This window comes from Diadema setosum, chromosome 16 (genome assembly GCF_964275005.1).
Source record: "Diadema setosum chromosome 16, eeDiaSeto1, whole genome shotgun sequence".
Taxonomy (NCBI): Eukaryota; Metazoa; Echinodermata; class Echinoidea; order Diadematoida; family Diadematidae; genus Diadema; species Diadema setosum.
In genome coordinates, this window is record NC_092700.1 from 12,392,479 (window position 1) to 12,412,330 (window position 19,852).

Below are 19,852 nucleotides of genomic sequence, written 5' to 3' on the forward strand. Positions count from 1 at the left end.
CAGGGAGGTGGGACCCACCTCCCTGCTAGTACCACACCGAGTCCCCTCTTTTTAGTCTACTAGTAAAATGTCTATAATTATGTTTGGCTGTCTTTTCTCTCTTGCCTATGTCAATAGTTGCTTTAAAGCAAGGAAATAAGGAGAGATACTCTTTACAAGTTTATCTACACAGGAAGTTATCATAACCAAAAAGTTGCTTTTTTCAGACATGTCAGAGAGGTATACTATGCAGTAATATGATCACAACTTTTAATGGAACTGCACAATTCTTTGGCAACTGGAGTCATTTATTCATATTATGGTGTTTTTAAATTCTGCTGGATCAGTGTTTGTAATGCAGTAAAGATTCATTAATACATGTTTTTGAGCTGGCAATATACCACCATGTCAGTAACTCTTCCTACCGCTCAATAAACTCTAAATATCAAACATCAAGGACAGTAAACTCTACATCAGCCACATCTAAGTAGAAGGCAATAGAATAGGATTACTATAAATTGACCTCAGAATATGTCGTGCAAAATAGTTAGATAAAATTCGCTGGACCCTGTTCCATCCAAGTTTGCATAGTGTATGTCATACTGCTGTAAACTGCCTTCAAAATTGCTACCAAGAGCTAATGAAGTATTTCCCCCAGTGAATAAATGTTTTCTGCTTGAAAAATCTAAGTAGACTTTCATAATGGTGTTGATTTCTTCCATGAGTGTTATCTCTTGCTTCATGCACAGTTTTACGGTCCTATTTACAAGTAGTACCTTCAGAGTAGCCACGTCATCCCCCTTCATCTTTTTATGACTAAAGAGGAATTTGATGAATAAAAATAATAATAATGAATTACCATGTGTTGTGTTCCACCAAAACTGATTCGCATCAGGAACTATTAGATCATATTCATGTTGACGCGGTGACTGTCATCAATTCTGTCTTATGTTCTGCATGATAGGAAACACTTGTGAAGTTGTTTTAATCTTGGAGCTCATATTATTAAAACCATCATGGGCCCTGTTGCAGAAAAGTTGAGATCAAATATAAGTCAAAAAATCTCAAACATCTGTAGTTGAATATTCATTACTGATTGGCTGACGTCTTACTTAAAGGGATGGTACAGTATTGGTGGAGATGAGAATTTGGCTTTTAACTTTTTGCGAGATACGAAGAAAACGTAATATGATATAGTACAGAGCATACCATTTTAAGAGGAATTCAAAGTTTTGATGAAAATCGGGTTTGGAATGATTGAAACATCCAAAAACAAAGTAAAACAAAGTGATAGTAATAAAGTGTGGGTCCCACACTTTATTAGAATCTCTCTTTTTGGGATATCTCAGCCATTTCAAAACCAATTTTCATCAACTAAATGGTAAATTCCTCATAAAATTACATGCTTCTTCATATTTCATAATCTCATTATCTCATCAAAAAATGTTAGAAACCTGAAATTAGGTCTCAACCAAAACTGTACAATCCCTTTAAGTTTGGTTGAATTTTTTTTTTATTAAATGCAACAGGGCCGTGTCTTCAGTGTCAATAAGTCCTTGTCAGTTACCACTTCTAAGCCTACAATCATCACCACATCTTCTCAACAAACCATCTCCATCACATGCCATCACAAGCCACAACAATGTAGCACCACCAGCTTACAACCATTCATGCAACCATTTCTATGATGACACTCCTATCAACTTGTATCATCAAAACAAAATAAAGTATCAATTCTCATCATTCCTGTAACATTACATCAAATAAAATAAAGAGAGTTATCATAAAAATTGTACTTGTTCTGTACTAGTAACAAGGAAGTCATTTGCACGCCAAATAAAGAAACTTCAAATGTAGGTGTGGGTTTTTTTTTTTTTTTCATTTTTATTGACAAGATTATTGACTTCAAAAGTCAGGTTTTACTTTTTACAATGAATATAAACATACAAGTATAGACAATTTCAAAGATACATCTCAACAAATTTCGTACAAGATCTAGTAGAGTGAAAAGGAAAGGTGTTGTACAAAAACTCATTGAGAACACATGTCAACATAAAACCCATGTGATCTTCGTTTCACTCCATACTTTCCATGTCAAATGCAATACCATCTTTACAATAAAGAATGAAGATTTACATTGTGTATAACACTATACATATCTCAGAAGAATTCATCAGTAGAGTACAGCACAGGTCTGAGCCTGAAGTTGCCATGAATACATCCAACACAAACTCCTCTTCGATTTATCATTATTATTTTTTTTTTTTGCACTGTCTCCTAAATTTTCTCACGTTTGAGAAACAACTATATCTGCCTTCCTGTGAATAACTGAAAGCAAATCTTTTCTAGTACACTCTTTTCAGTGTCCATACCTCTTACATTGATGTCAGAGATTGTGGAAGATCTTCACCAAGATGCTTTCACCATCAAGAGAGTCAAACACTACTGGGTGCATATTATGAGGCAGGGATGTGAAGAGTGTTCTGCATCTTAATCCTGTCTTACAGTACTTATACTTGTAAAAGAAAACAGCGTGCATCTACAGCTGGACAAAAGAAGGTGTACTACTTTAACTTACTACAACTTAAAGTGACAATATTCTTCTGTTAACTGTGCATCACTGAACAGATAATGGCATTTGTATAGGTAATTAAAATTCCAATGCAACTCACTCTAGTTTTTGAGATCTTTTATTTAAGCAGAAAAAGAAAAAAAAATGGATCTGCACTGTACACACTGAGAAGGGGACAATATTTTGTGTCACTGCCTGTCACCTTCAAATATACACCAGTCAATATCAAAAGAATCTGCTTTTACTAGTGCATAATATAATAAACCTGACTCTCCACTAAACCACATTCAAATTAAAGACAGAAATGAAAAAGTGCTTGCTTTCCATTGGGGCAGAGTCTTAACAATTCATTGAGCAGAGTGCATAAACATGCAGCTGTGAATACATTTATAGCTAGTGGCAATCAATTCTGCTAGCATGCTTCGAAAGAAAAAAAAAAATGAAAACTCCAGGAGATACTTAATTTGAAAAAAAAAAAATGACCTTAAAAAATGGTTATATAAATGGGATAAAAAATGCTCTTTTAAAAGCCAGCTGGCAGACATATTGGAATGTTCTTATATTTTCAAAACTGAAATGTTTCTGCATTTGACTAAGTCTACGGTAAATAAAAAAAGGAGATGAATGTAATTAAAAGAATTGTTACTTGAAGACAGGATATTAACTATTTGTAGCATACAGGTCAGCCATAGGGGCAGGGGAAAGCCCCTATGCAAACATATCTATATGGGAAACAACAACACATTTAAATCATTATGTTCATCAACAAGAGAGCTTCATGTGTTAAAACACCAAGGTACTCTAAACAAAGGGTTCGCACATCCCTGCTGTGAATTAAACAGCCAAACTATTAGGTGTGAACACAGTGTCCTGTGGAGCTATCCGAGTGATTTACTACACAAGTGATATATCGTCTGTTCATATCAAAACCATCAGGTTAGATACCTCGTTAACATGGAACATTGATTTGAAGGGGACACTGAAGCAATCAAATGTTGTTCAATTAAAAAAAAATGCAATAAAAACAATGCAGTGAAGAAGCAGTAGAGATGAAAACAAACCCTGGTAACTTGTGTCTGGAAAACAAATCCACAGAGAAAAGATACACCTTGCCTTTTTAAGCAATACAAAAGTTTCACTTGGGAAGTAATTGCACCATTAAAGAAGAGCAGTATTGTCATCAAAATGCACGAAAAGTCAATTTCATTAATTATTTACAATACACACAAACACAGAGGCCTGCATGGTCTCTGTGAATAATAGCCTTGTACTTGTGACTAAAAATGTCCTGCACATTTATGAAGGAGAGATGCCCACAAAGAATTGAGGATGAACATATCATACAGTCTCAAACCTATACACAGAATTTCTCAATCTGACAATTTTTCCTAGCATGACTGACATACTTGTGAGTTTAATGGTATCTATGTAAAGAAATAACCAAAAACAATCCCAAGTTGAACTGAGATATGACTTGATGTCACCCTTTAAACCTGTTGAAGACTACTGGTAGTCCCAAGTATACTTGGGCGAGTGTCTATAGGAAATGTGTGTTATAGCAACATGAGCTCATCCTCAACAAGTTAATATGCCTGCTGGACACTACATCAGCTGAACAGAGTCCCTCACATCTGCAGTTGAACACACGCCAACTCCCTGACATTTGCCGGCATAACAACGATGATGACATTTTGAAAACAAGCACCTCGGTTTTTTTGTTTTTGTTCTGTTTTTTTTTTTTCCCCCTTCCTGTGTGGCTGCATACAGCTCATATGCATGTGATGTTTCTTTCACAAGAAGAGGTTTGCCCGATTCGCAGAGGAAATCAGATTTCACGAGCAGGTTGGGCGCAAGCCAACATGCGTCACTATGTGGGAAATGAGGGAGGAGAGGAAAACACTAACCAAGATTTCAGAGTCGACTGAAATCAATTAAGAACTCATGAAATTAGGCACATCCTGGATTGGCCGTTTCTTAGAAGGCAGCAGTTCTCACCTATCTGTTTGTATTGGAGGGGTCCTTCCTTTGTTCAAGCTGGCCTTGGGAGTTTGAGACCAGAAGAATTGAGAGGAATATTAGTTACAGATGACAGAGGCTGAGATCATCATGGCTTCATCAACCTCAAAAACCGCAAAGATTTCTACCCCCTTTTTTCAGCGAGCAGAGAAAGTAGGACTCACTCCAGTGTGTTTGTAAACACAGCTGGTGCAAAACTAAGATATGCTTGAGTAATTACGCACTAACAATGACCTTCAACTTTTGATTACACAAAGTGAAGAGAGAGATAAAGGGGTGCAGAAGTTGAAATGAACAGGAACCCAGGATCTCTACCTCAAACTGACACATTTCTCAGCCTCAATTTTATTTATTTTTGTTGTTCTTGTTCTCCATGGATATCACATGGGTTTAAATGAGAGCCGAAACAGAGAATGAGAATGAGCTGCTTGAGCTAGACTGCAACACACAATGATACAATGATTACAGTGCCAGGTTTATAATTTCATTTCTCATTCAAGTGTATGCCTTAATCTGGTGCAAATAAGTGTACCTTGTCAACCTGCCAGTGGCGAGGTTGGCAATGAACAAAAGCCTTCTTCTCCATTACATCTACACAGCTGCTCTATATAATGTTGCTTTGGGTATCTTCCATTCAACCATAAGCTGGACATGTTTGGCGATGATTAGAGATTAAAACTATTAGGTTTGTTTGGACTGCATGTTGGCACAGTATGCACAACTTAGATACTGCATGAGCTGGGGAAAATCACTATGTACAAGCAAGACTCAACTGCAAAGGTGAATAATATCAATATGAATCTGCACAGAACATTTTCATTGGCTTGAAACTGATATGTGTTCTGAAGTCAAAATGTTGCAAAACGGAAAAAGAAACGACATTCTCAAGATTCTGAGCTGGTTTCATTTCAGCTAGCCAACTTCCAAGGCTTCATTCCCTGTGTTTCATTTCTACTGCAGTTTCAAACCCATTCTGTTACCTGCTCTTTAAATCAACTCGATAAAACTCTCCAAAATCTCCCCCCCCCCCCCCCAAAGGATGGATACTGCAATGCCACACAGTTTCAAGCAGCTATTGGCAAGGTGGTCTTCCTCCAAAATGAGGTCAAGTTACAGGCTTCTGCACTGCTCTTTGGAAAGATCTTGCTTTTTCTAAAAGACACCCATCCACTCTCGACTGACTCACAGGATCAGAAACTTATAATCCAATCATAGAGTACTTAGATCCCCCTGTTCTGTGTATTGCTAAACATGTTCCTTGGGGAACAACAAACATCAGGGGCCCATATGATACAGAGGTGAACAACCATATAAGCTGCAATAATTTCAGTTACCATGGAAACAGCTAGAAAGCACTAGTGGTTGCTGTGATAACTGCAATTATTGCAGTGTAATATAATCACAGACATCGTAATTCAAAATGAGCCTGACAGCAATTGGAACATGTTCCTTCCCCCTGAATGCACCATCCCCCTGTGCGCACCTCATTTTTAGCATGCTGGCCATCTCTTTTCTCGCTTCAAAAACAAGTTTTAGTGATTCAGCACAGCAGCTTTGACAGCTTAGCTGTGGCACACTTCATTAAATATCAAACACCTCGACTGTCAAAAGGGCACATGACCCTTATGTGAGGCCAGCAGCAGCAATACAGGTGTGACATCCTTTGTGCGTAGAGTTTCAGCCACCCATACCTCTATCCCTCGTAACAGCCTGTCACACACACTTCTCACATAAAGTATGCCAAATACTAACACCACATGTCACCCACTGAAGAGCCAGCATTCTAACCACCGACTTGAGAAACATCCACAAATTATGTAATCATCTCCGAGATATCATACTTAAAGAGGCTATCTACAGGCAGTATGTATAACAAAAGATTCACCAACTCCCATACTCCTGACCACACTTTCGACGCTCGATGATGTCTATCGCTTGCATAGGGCGAAAACCACCCTTTATCCACTACAGCTGTAGGTGAGAGAGAGAGAGAGAGAGAGATATGGTACCAGTCTTGCTGATATATCACAATGAAACTTGTCTTCTCTCACCTTGCACAGTAACCTTTACACATCAACCAGCTGAATGTTTCCTGAGGAATGCATTACCTCTCTGCATTCCACATTCCACTTCTTTGTACAACATGTATACTATGTACATGTCTTCTAACATTATGAAAGCCACATTCGTTTTCCAATGAAATGGGTTTCTTTGAGATTTGTTTTTACAATGCTGGCATAAAATATGTCTCCGCTTTGCAGTCTGAGTTCATTGAAAATGACACCGAAAGTTTCAAAAAATTCCTGAGTGTTTTCTTTTAATCTTCTGTGTGCCCCCCAAAAAATGGTTATATGCAATACAAAGTAAAACATTCAAACTAGAAATCAGAAGTCCAAAAAGAAATACCTAGTACAGTCAAGCATTACCACACATCCCTGACAGCCAGTACATACATCATGTCAACACATGTGGTTTCTGCTTCACATATCATTACCGATCATACTGAGATACAATCAGCCAACGATGAGTGATATTCAGTGTAATGTTCACAGACAAAAGTTCATTTTTTTCCCCCTCTCCTCACAATGTTTGTACTCTGACCACTCCCACACATCAGAAACCACACGATTCATATGTGAGCGGCCATCTTTGTTTGAATTCCTCTTATAGAGTCACAGTCTACTGTGCACTCTCTCTGTATCCAAAACATCTGTCCCTTCATGTCCACCAGGCACGTTGAGCTGACCCGGCATTCTCTACTGGGCAGTGTTTCTCCGACACTCGACCGTTTCTGTGCCACATGACACATTGACTCTCCAGCTTCATTTTCTAATGATGGAACAACATGAGACTGCTGATAAGTGGCTAAGTTTAAGGCACTAGCTATGATTGCTAAAATCCATCATATTTTGTGGTAGCAAAGTTCTGGAAAATTGTTTTTAAAAAAATTAATAAATTAAAAAAAAAAAATTGGAAATAGTACATGCTACACATCAAATAGAGTTTACATTATATCCGGTTTCTTTTTTTTTCTCTCTCTCTCTTTTTTTTTTTTTTGCTATCAAGAAAGTTTAACAAATACAACAAGAACACTCGAAACTCGATACTCTTTAGAAAGTACATGATCATACATGAAGGATAAGAAACCAAAATTAGCACAGAAGACTTCTGAAAACAAATTCAAGCTTTTCATTTTCAATGGAACTTGTCTACTAAATCCAATCGTGCGATGTCAACATGTAGAGGAGTAGTAAAGCAAGTGTAATCCTTGAATTGCTTGTGACAAAATGCAAAGCATAGCATATTTTCTGCGGATATGCTTGGAAAAGCAGGATTTTATCAAGATTTGCACGAAGTATTTGCAAAAGTGAGCCAGGATTCAAACAAATGTCACTTTTCCGGCATAGCAAAGAAAAGATGAGTATAACCTTTAATCCAGCTGTACAATTACATGTTCAATCTATTTGAGTAATTTTACATAATAAAAATAGTACTACCTATACACATGCACTGTCTTAAAAAGAAAAAAGAAAAAAAAAGTTAAGTTGTTTCACCAAGCTGAAAATGCATTGCCTTTATGTTGCATTGACTGATGACATTTAGTTCTTTCTACACAGAGAATGAACCAAAATGAAAGAAAGAATAACAAGATGATATAAGGTGTCTCACACAACAGACCTCAATAGGGATTTGCTAGTAGTTGTTACCTTGTGAATTCTATATGCTCTTACGCAGCTTACATTACACAATATACAAACTGGCCAGCATAAAGGTCCAGAAATTTGAGCTTTAGTACAGATATAATATCAAGATCTTTCATTTTCCACCGATATGCAATAAAGCATCATTCTAGCAGTGCTTGACAATTAAAGTATCTAATTCTTTCTCGATCTCAACTGAAACCTTACAAACAAAAAAAAAACTTCCATGTTGCAAGTAAGTCCATGTTTTGCTTCATAACATGACATTTGTATAACATGATGCAAGGTTCAATATATATATACGATTTATATATATATATCTATTTATATTTTTCTTATTTACACGTCATGTGGAAGCAAGAAAACCAGTCAGTGAGCAAGAAGAGTGAAGAAGAGTGTATGAGACACACACACACAGATCTGATGACAGACAACAAACTATCATCTGTTGAAGGCTGTGTATCCATTCTGTGTATGGGAGCGGCGAGTACTTTACGTGAACCTCACACACGCCTTTTTCCACCTACACTGAGTGCACCACATGTCTTTGTTGTCCATTCCGTACACCTTTCTGCACTTCTTGCCTTCAGAGCGGATCTTCGGTTGCCCGGCAGCACCGTGGTGAACCGATTTGTGGTGTGCTGTGCTGTTCTTCTGGCGAATTCCGTTATGTGATGCCTACAATGGTGGAATATAGGCAACAACAAAAAAAGGAGAAGAAAAATTTAACTGTTATTCACAGAAAAGATCTCTCATCAAAATTTCTTCTCCCCCAATAATGCAAATGCACAATCAAGTTTTCATACCACCGTTGTTTTTGAAAGTGGGTTATTTGCTTGAACCCTAGCCACTGGCAAATACGAAGGTGACTTAACTCCCATGACATTCAGGATTTGTTGGCTGAGTTATCTTTCAAAGGATCAGTCCTACAAATGATCTTTCACTTTCCCCTTCTCCTTTGAGGGATAAGTTTGCTTCCACTGACATGTGTCTAAACAAAACTTCTATCATGACTTAGACCTGTAAGGCATCCACAAACTCTACCAGAACAATGTACAGAGGGGCAGAGTCACTCTTGCACTTGCAAAAGCTCAGCTGGTGCTCTGTTAGAATCATGAGCCCATGACTAAAAGTCCATAGTCTAAGCAAAGTCAGACATAGCTACCAGTATCTCTTCTGTACAGCCTCTGAAAAACCAGGGGCAATCACTAGAGTACTACTAGACATGGGGTGCTATGTAGTACACCACAGGGCAATAACAATAACTGCGACATATCCCTGGGTGATGAACTTATAAAATGTTTCCTTGCGAGAGCAAAAGGTCTAACCCATTCAGGACAAGCTGATTGGTTATAACACATTTTTCCCACAGACACCTGCCCTAGGATACAGTGGACTCCCATTATAATGAAGTCCTCGGGACAAGCAGTTTTCTTTCATTATATCTAAATTTCGTTACAACCGAACAAATAAACAATAAAAATACATAGACTTGGTAATGTTGCAGCCTGAATTTTTACTTCGTTGTAACCAGTATTTTGTTATAGCCGTATGCGTTATAACGGGAGTGCACTGTACTTGGGACTGTCTTCAGGTTCACAGAATAGGAGTAAAGTGTAGAGATGACTAGATAGAAGCTGATGGTAGTATGACTCACCTGGGATGTGTGTGTTGAGGTAGACGGAAAGCTGAAAGAGGTGGACACATGAGACCAGGAGTACTGGCTGCTGCTTGGGATAGTCACTGGAGATGCCACCTGGGATAGACAGAAGGATGAATGGATGAAGAGACAGACAGACAGACAGATAGATAGATAGATAGATAGATAGATAGATAGACAGACAGACAGACAGACAGACAGACAGACAGACAGACAGATAGACAGATAGATAGATAGATAAATAGATAGATAGATAGATAGATAGATAGATAGATAGATAGATAGATAGATAGATAGATAGATAGATAGAGATAAATTGATAGACAGGTAGATATACAGGGAAAGAATTGGAATATATGATGGTGGGGAGTGTGAGATAGATGATAGAGAAAGAAAATGACAGCAAGTGGGAGACAAGTAGAGATACAAAGAATTAGGAAGATTAATACACTTCTAAATTCACCACATGCAAGGTATCACATTTCTTACCACATCCTCTTTACTTGTAGCAACCCTACACCTATGCTATGATTGTGTTCAATTGAAGAAAGAAAACCTAAGAGTTGGAGATGACTTGTCTCCTTACCCAGGTTCTGTTGAAATATGCTGCAAACAATCTGTGGCCAAGTCACTATTACAGTTCCTAGAGAGGAAACTCGTTACTGTAATACCACCACCACTTCTACTCTTAAACCTGTCAAACTTTCCACAGCTACGTTTGCAGTTAGAGTACAAATCAGGGTGAACTCATAACTTTGATCTTTCTTTCTTCTTTTTTTTTTTTTACTTTGATCGTTCTCTTGAAAGAAGCTGCACTCCAGCATGTTCGAACATATGTCACTGTTGACTTTTATAGCTTGCCATCAATTGCCAAGTTATGGCAGGCTATAATGCAAGACTAAACAAAGTTTTCAACTCCAAGTTCTGTTGAAGAGGGGCACAGCTGTGGCTTCAAAGCATTTGTTGCTAATTTCTAATTTTACATAAACATGCTTCACTATAATATTCTTTTTTTCTTCTTGTATGCCTACTAAAACATCGTAGTCGTGTTCATTCTAGTCACAAACGATGCAAGCTACATACTGTAAGAATGGATTTACCACTGCCACTTGTACAGAATGGGGTCTAGGATGTGGAGGCTAGACAAAAACTTGGCTCACATAACAAACAGGCTCAAATACTCTGGGATATGCCTCTGCTTCCGTGACAAACTTTCCAGCAGGAAGCCAGAAGCAACCTACTTGGCAGCCTACAATGTTAGTCAGAGACAGAAACTTCTTTGGCATATGATAAGACCAAAGTCTATCCGGTCAAGCATATTCCCAGAAAAAAAGCCCAGAAAAATTTACAAAGATGACTATTCTACATCCCTTACGTAAACTGGCAAATGAGGAAGAAATTGTAGATGACATAAGCACACCCACTTGTTTTGAAATGCAATATATCATAGCACTGGTGTGTTCTATTGGGGGACTGACTTTGATTAGTCACCCTGCTGTGTGTTAGTCACAGATTGTATTTGAACTTTTCTCAAAAAGTAGGACACTTGTACCCTTTAGCTTGCCATCAGCCAAGACCTGCAGATTACTTTCAGCTTATTAGTCGAAGCTATGGTCCAGGTCCTCCACCTGTTAGTGTTAGTTACTTTACTTGAAGTATATGTTCTCCTTGGAACTTACCAAAAGGGGTATAAATGTTTCTGTTTATGCATTACAATAGAGTCATTACAGGACATGATTACTGGAATTTTCAAGTAATGTAGACAGTCGTTAAACCAATCAATTAACCCCCAAGAAACTGTAAAGCTCTAAAAAAGGAAGGGAGAATTATACCACCCTGTTTTTCTCCATGGTAATACTTAATTGACGTATATAAAGCACATTTCTATTACAGATAAATAAAAAAAGCAAAGCAAGATACTGTAATGGTCTCTTTGTCTCCTTGGCAAACCTTACAAGAAAACAAAAAAGAAATAATGACCTTTGCATGTTATGTCTAAATGTAGCTCCATATTATGTTTTGATTTATGTTGCCTGGGCTAGAACGACTTCAGTTATGCTTTGTCTCAATAGGAGGTTCATATTCTGAACATCTTTTTCCCGTTGCTATCAAACACAGCCAGTTGCATCAACAGCCTCATGTGATACGAGATGTGAATGTGACATCTTATTTTTAGTCTCGCATTTCTTGAAGAGATGCGGTAAATCTGATATCCCCCTCTGACCCCTGGTATCTGCCAAACAACAGCGTGAGGGGGCGGGAGGTTCAGATATTTTCAGATAGTTACCATGGTGATTGCCTGGTTTGGCACAGAGCCGACCGTGAGCGGAGACTCCACGCCAGACGTGACGCTGCTGGTGTCGCTGGATCCAGACAGATTCCTACCCCTCGCCCGGCTCTTGTGCGGTGTCGTCGACGAGACAGGTAACGATGAGGAAGTTGGTGGTTCAACCTCCATGTGTCTCTCCCCTGCCAGGCCATCAGGATGGGGGTGGGGCAGGCGACTGTGGTCAAAGTTGAAGTACGTTGGGGGTGGAGATGACGTGAACATGTTGGCCAGAGTGTCTGAGACAGACTCTACAGTCGTGTCGATTTCGGTGTAATAGAATTCCTCCTCATGATCACTGTACTCCTCTCCCTCTTTCTTCCTGGAGTGACATCAAGACAAAATAGTGGAGAAATCATCAACTTTTATGGCTCACATCACTGTCATAAAATGGTGTTTGGCAAAATCACAATAACCTTGCAACACAATGACCTTTCAACATACTGTATATCAAAGCCCGTCCCTGAAGAGCATAAAAACAAAGCTTGAGTTTAATGGGACACCCAAATATCAGATGAAGAAAGAATAATGAACACAGTAATACTTTCCATAATCCTAAATAAAGAGATATTTCAGTCTGCACGGTCTTTTTACGAAGTTGCTGTAAAATGCTGACAGGCTGATGGAACCTGCACGTACCAAGACTTCAGCACAAGATAAGATGCAACAGCTCCTTGGAAAATCCTATGTGATAACACCACACATCTTTGATAAAAATGGTCTGGTTCCACAATATCAATAATGGTAATAATAATAATTAAAGTACTTGTAATATCCTTTGCCACTGTCTCAGTGCTCAGAGGGCATAAGAAATATTTCAATCATGTTAATATCCTTGCAGCTGTGTGTTGTCATTTTAATTTCACCTTCACTGAATGTGTCACGACCCTCATGACAAAGAGTCAATGCAACAGGTTAAATTATTTGAACTGAATGCTGAAATCCGTTGCCTTGGCATTCTGCTGAGCTGATGAGATCACAGAGACTGTAATCTTTTCCGAACCTCAGCATCGCTAGGCAGAGTGATTACCGGTATAACTTTTTTTTTCTCTATCTTGAATTGAAAGCTATCATAATCAGGCTTGCATCTGGCAGATGGTTCCATAACACTCTCACATAAGAACAAGTAATTACACAGTATAATCACCTCCTACACTCTTCAAATTCTGAAAAGCGGCATTGTGCACGTAGGATGTAAATTGACCTCTCATTATGTCGCGGGAGTCCTGCGGTGTTACACACCAGTGAGCGAAGCAGAGATACAAATCCTGAATGCGGTTTTCTGACCCACACGCAGAGATAAAAGGAGACTAGGGAGAAAAATCCCTTTGATGAGATGAATGATAAAAGAGAGCTGATAAATTAGCCTGGGTCAAGGCCATACTTGTTTTGTAGCTGCCTAGGGTTGAGGCACTGCATAGGCCTTTAGGCTGATGTGGAGGGAGGGGGAGGGGAGGCAACATTCACTTTATGGTGTAAGAAAACATTTACAGTCTGAGAAACAGGACAGGAGTGTAGCAGGTTGTGATGAAAACAAACTGCTTGAAGTTCACTCAGTTCTACTCTGTTTTCATAATTGTTATGTCTAGATAGCATGAAGTTGTGATGCAATCCCATTCAACCTATCCATAATACCAGTACTTGAATATCAAGCAGTTGAAATCACAGCAGTATGACCCAAGCCTGTTTGGATTCATTCCGACTACAAAAATTAACAATCCTCTACCTTTCTCATGAAGGGAACAAAAAACAAAGATCAAATTAGATAAAGCAATATCATCTCACGCTAAAGGAGAAAATGCTGTCAGTTTGCATATTTCAATGTTTTCTTTACTTAAATTCTTTGTTTACCAACATCTAGGATATATGAAAGAACCCAGCAGAATCAATCTTCTTTAGCACCAAACCCCATCTACGTGATGCATCAAAATTAATTATAATACAGGACACTGCAAAGTTCATATTTTTGTAAATAATCGTTCAGATTACCATACCTTGATGAGAAGTTAAGAAATGTTCTCTTACTGAGAGAATAAACAGTCCTGTTATGACAAGAAATGCTATGCTATTGACAGAGGGATGTGAGTGACTGAAGAGAGACTCTGAAGTGTAGGTCAATATGGCGTATACATTTCATGCTCCGACAAGCGCTTTAACGAACAAAGTTTACCAGTTAAACCCAACAGTGTAATTGAAGTAAGCAGGAACACATGCAGTCCAAATTGGCCCTCACAACTCTAACATATGGCCACTTCCCCTGGATCTTTCAGTCTCGCTAAACAGAGCAACTACGACAAAAACAACAACAGTCAGGCAGTGTAGAGAGAGAGCCCGGGAGTGAGTTCAACGGCCTGCCTTGTAAACACAACCAGGGAATGCAATTCACCACTACTCCAGCCCCGGGACAACAAATCCCCACAAAGATGGTCTATACGTTCCAGACCCATTTTTCTTGCTCACTTTTTCTCATCACATTTAATATGCTGCTGCTTTCAGGAAGGACTGGACAGTAATCTGAGGGCATGCCACTTAATTTTATAATCATTAACCCAATTAGCAAGAATGACTATACACTATCATTAAAAGCTTTGCAATTCAGTTTGACAAATGGTACTCACTTGGAATAGAGCTCTATTATACCCCTATGCGTCGTACTGTGCGACACTGGCAGTAAGAAGCAAGTATTGGTCTCCTAACAAAGACTAACTACGTACAATTCCAGCAAATACATCTTCTAACTCACTGCTGGGATATTTATAGAGAAACAGTAGAGCAGTAACTTCATCTGCGCTGACCCTATTAACATGTTAGACCCCGTTTACACCAACCGAAAGGCCGGTTGATGTAAACGCACAAAAGTCGAAATGCGGTACCAAATGGGGTACCAAATTGCAGTACCAAATGGCATCTCGGGCCGGCCTCGGGCTGGCCTTTCATTGGTGTAAACGCAAGCAGACCCTAATGTGCGACCTGCCCTCTCAGCTAGCTGTAGAAATCGCGCCGACGTCATGCACCGGTTTGGTTTCATCAAAGATTGTACACTATGTACGATCTTTGGTTTCATTTTGCATTCACTTCCGTTGTGTCATTTTGTGCAACTGGGACTGGTGACCTGCGTAGAAAACCGGCTGATGTCTCAATAATTTTTTAGATTATTTCCTTCTTGACAGGTATAGATCTTTACATCTGATTTGTTTACCCTTATTTTTCCGATTAAAATTCTGTAATCAAATATCGGAGTAATGTTGTCTATTAACAGAATACAGTAACCGTTTCGTTTACAACAGTCCCAGTCCATTAGAGCGCCACAACGACGAAAATTAAACGCGCGGGAGGGGATTTCTCTCCAAGGCCGCTGCAGTGTAAATGCACGAAAATGCAAGTCTGAGGACCGCAAAGCGGGCCGGCCCGAGGCCGGCTCATTACTGTAAACGGGGTCATAGAGAGATCTTGTCTATTTACCTGAAAGTATTATCAAATACGCAATGCACAAATAACCCTAATTCATCATCATAAAATGTCAAAAAACCTTACCGAAAAGACAGATCCCGCTAGATATGATGGCATAGGCAAGTGCTAAATTTACATGAATCATGTACCAGCAGTTTTAACATCTCAGTTTGCTTTTGGAAAATTGGAAAATTTTGTTTCCTCTACCCCTTACATGGTTGCAGTGGATACAATACAGAAATACGAAGCAAGCGATAGTGCACTCTGAAATCATATGGAGAGGAGTGGACAATGTTTCTTGGTGAACCTTCAAAAACCACACCGCCATCGTGAGATATGCTCCCTGTCAATATGATGAGAAATCCACTCTCAGTTATGATTTTCATCCATTACTCCTCGGGTCAGCCGACTACCAAGCGGAGATTCCATCCAAGAGAGTTTCCGCTAGTAAAAAGACCATCCATCCTTCCATCCTTGAACCACAACCAATATTGCCTGATGAATTTTCCAATCTCTCTGGTCAATGGCCTTCAAATTCATTACCAGTGTGTATCGATGGAACAGCAAACAGAGATGTCCGACATCAAAACAGACATGGCTGACAATAATTCCACCAGAGCTCATCTCAATATCACACTGGGCTAGAATGGCCACTACTTCTTCAGGGCAAGCTGCTACTGGTGGAAAGTTCCATCCAACAAAGATAATGCATCTTTGTTTTTGTATATATATCTCTCTCTACTTTTTGTATAACGTACACTAATTACGAGAGATGAGAATAGAGGTTAATCTTCATAGAAACATACAGCAAGAGACCTGGTATTCCTCCTTTTTTCATGTGACATAAAACATTCTGAAATTTTGAAAAATGTTACTTAAAAAGGGGTCACATATGGAAATTTTACTCAGTAAGACAATGAAAAAAAAATAATGAAAATTCATATCATTCTACCTTGTTTTTGGTCATTTTACACAAGCTATTGTCAAGCAGTCCAGTGATGGTCATTGGTAACACATTTTTGTCTGCACTATACGCAATGAATGCCAGTGATATTTTACAAAAATATCATGCAGCAAATAAGGCCACTGGCTCCAATTCGAGAAAATTTCATGCCATGAAAAATTTCATGCTTTACAGTATAGAGGAAGTTGTGTGGGCAATGCTCCTATCAGAATGACAAAGCATAACCCTTTGCAGTCCTTTTCTTTTAAAAAAAGAAGTTTTTCATCCTGCTCAGTGACATGAGAATGAACATGCAGAGGAAGTATAACACTGCTTGTGCACAGCATTTGTTTCTGCGGTAGTGAATACACAAGTTTACATACTGGGGGCAGTGCAAATCTGTCATCAATATTCTATTTGCATTTTCTCATCAATAATAATCTTCAATGCCTCTTCCTTGCAAAGTGTTGTTATCCGAAAGCATGCAGCTAAAATTACGTCAACTGAAATACAAGAAATGCACACTGTGTAACAACAACAGGTGTATTTTGCAATGAAAGAATTTGGGAAGATTTTCCTTGTACACAACAAACCATGCTTCCTAATTTTAAGGCATTTGGCATGATATCCTTAACCCGTTGAGGACGAGTCCCGAGTATACTCGGGCAGGTGTCTATGGGAAATGCGTGTTGTAGCAAAATCAGACCGTCCTCAACGGGTTAATAATGAGCAAGTGCTCAAGCTAATCAGAATGCAGAAGTTGCTAATTATTATGTACAGTGCGCCTGCAGAAAGACGCTCTGAACTAATCACTGTATTGTGAGGCAAAAACATGTGATGGTGATTGTGTGTGTTGTACATATGACGTAATTGCAAAGCACTGCTGCAGAGCTCGGAATGACTTAGTGCTAGATTTTGACCACTAAAATGCCTCAGGTGAATTGATATTCAAGGTCTATGCAATGTCATACTGCCAGCTCCACTCGCTGCTAATCATGTTTACATATTTCCTTGGATTACTGTAGTACCAGCTGGCCTGCCTAAAAACTAATCCTCCTGTTATTTCGTTTCAACTCAGTTAGATCTCTCATCTCTTTGTAGCAAAACTACTCACAGCATTAGGGGCTGACTCTAATTCTCAATGATTCTTTTCATTACCAAGAGACCTAGCCCCATAGAAAAATGAAAAATATGAGAAATATGCTATGATAATCAATAAACAATTATTAGGGTCCTACATTGATGACTATCAACAGGTGCTGCAATGCTGCCTTGCATCTATAAATCAAATGAACTTTTAATACTTCAGGTAATATACAGCTTTCATTCAGACATTATTTCCACGGAGTAAATAAATTATACTCCTGTTGTAGAATCATTTTCACGGAGTAAATAAATTATACTCCTGTTGTACACGTAGAATCATTTTCACGGTGACTTTGTGCATGGCTGCTGAGGGCTATATAAACTGACAGTGGTAAATAAATGGTTTTGGGAAACTTGCCAGCTTATCTACTACTATCATCTACTACTATGAAAGTTTCTGAGTGCTATCAAGCAGCACCTCAAAAACAGCTAGAAAAATCATACATCAGAGTGCAGTTTGTCTATGTATTCATACTGGCAATCTTCCTTATAGAAAACTCTCATCTAATCTACCTAGATAACTGTAGTACAACAAACTCCTGCTGCACATGTAAATGAGACATCACTTGGTAGGGTCTACAATTGAAGTTTCCAGCTAACAGGTCAGATTGTTGATACTGCGCTTAGCTTAGTTGTCATACTCATAGGAAAGAATGGGCCATCTCATAAATCATCACTGGATATAACATTTTCCCTTCCAACTTTGCTGTGGTGATATCTTGCTAGTAAAACAGTTTACCTGCACTATTCCACACATATGCAATGAGACTTTTAGAGCTCAATGCATAATGAAGATGGATGCTCTGGCAATGTATGTTTGCAGCGAAGACATCCGGGAAATATTACATCTTACACCAAACCCAATTAAATACTTCCCTTTGAAATAATTTATACATTTTTGTACATCTACACTGTAACTTAATACAGATTATCACTAAATACGCTTCTGCAATGCCATTTACTTTGAAGCAAGAAATATTTGTGGCATGAAGTTTTCGCAAATTAGAGCTGATGACCTTTTTCGCGGCATGAAATTTTCGTGAATTACCACGGGCATTCAATGCATAATGTAGACAAGAACTTTTGCGCACATTTTACTTTTGCAAATCTTGGCTTTCACAAAATTTACAAAATCAAAATGCATGCAAAAACTTCTGGTTTTAATGTAAGCTTATACTGTAAAAGTGGATATTTTCGCGCGACTAATTTTTCGCGCTATGCCGGGTCAGAAGAGTTTCGTGTGTTTTTAATTCCACGGAATCAAGACATCATGCACAGGAACGTATGGCAAGCAAAAATATTCGTGTGTTTTTATTTTCACGCTAGTTTCTGGTTGCGCGAAATGCGCGAAAATTTCAACACCGCGAAAATTTCCACTTTAACAGTAATCATTCTTTGCTTCCAAAATCAAAACTGGGTCTGAGACATCAAGACTACTCTAATGCAAGCCAGTGGGTAGAAGGCAAATTATTAGGTATGCTGATAACTGTGCTTGCCACAGACCTGGGACAAATTATGCCTGCGTTAATGCAGGCTAGCAGCGTAAGTTCATTGACACCATATAGGCTAATACAGAGTTTCCTTTTGGGAGGAGAGCTCAGCAGGAGGAGGGGCCACCAAGATCTAGAAGAGAAGGCCTAAAAAAAGATGTGGTACAACAGGAAATCGACAGGGAAAGAAACGGTACATGAGGCAGATAACTAGATAGCTGCTGAGAGAGAGAGAGGGAGAAATATATTTCTGGAATGACATTCATGAGACTCGGGGTGTACAGCAGATCCATGAGGAGCCCTCTGAAGAAATATCAAATAACACAAAAGGGAAAAGAAAGATCACTGTCATAGAAACGAGTAGGCTTACAAACTGAGGTAAACAACACTTATTCTGTACTCTGTGTCTTTTCTTTGTCCCAAATACCCCCAATAACAAAGGAATCAAACTAAATATTCCTGACTTGGAGAAATAATCTACATTTAAGCACTTAATTTACAATAGCTTATCGCAATGCCAAGAGACTTACTTGGGTACCCTGGAAAGCATTAGTCAGCCCTAAATGTGA

General features: G+C 38.8%; 1 protein-coding gene across 1 annotated transcript in view; it reads right to left on the bottom strand.

Annotated features, from left to right (window-relative positions):
* Positions 1-7,628: 7,628 nt before the first annotated feature.
* Positions 7,629-19,852, bottom strand: part of LOC140239547 (zinc finger protein 704-like) — a 55,292-nt gene continuing 43,068 nt past the window's right edge. Inside the window, exons 6-8 of the mRNA XM_072319381.1 lie at positions 12,216-12,576; positions 9,926-10,024; positions 7,629-8,946 (exon numbers count right to left, since the gene is read on the bottom strand). Of these exons, the coding sequence (XP_072175482.1) occupies positions 8,761-8,946; positions 9,926-10,024; positions 12,216-12,576 (646 nt within the window). The 3' untranslated portion in view covers positions 7,629-8,760. The remainder of the gene's footprint in view (positions 8,947-9,925; positions 10,025-12,215; positions 12,577-19,852) is intronic.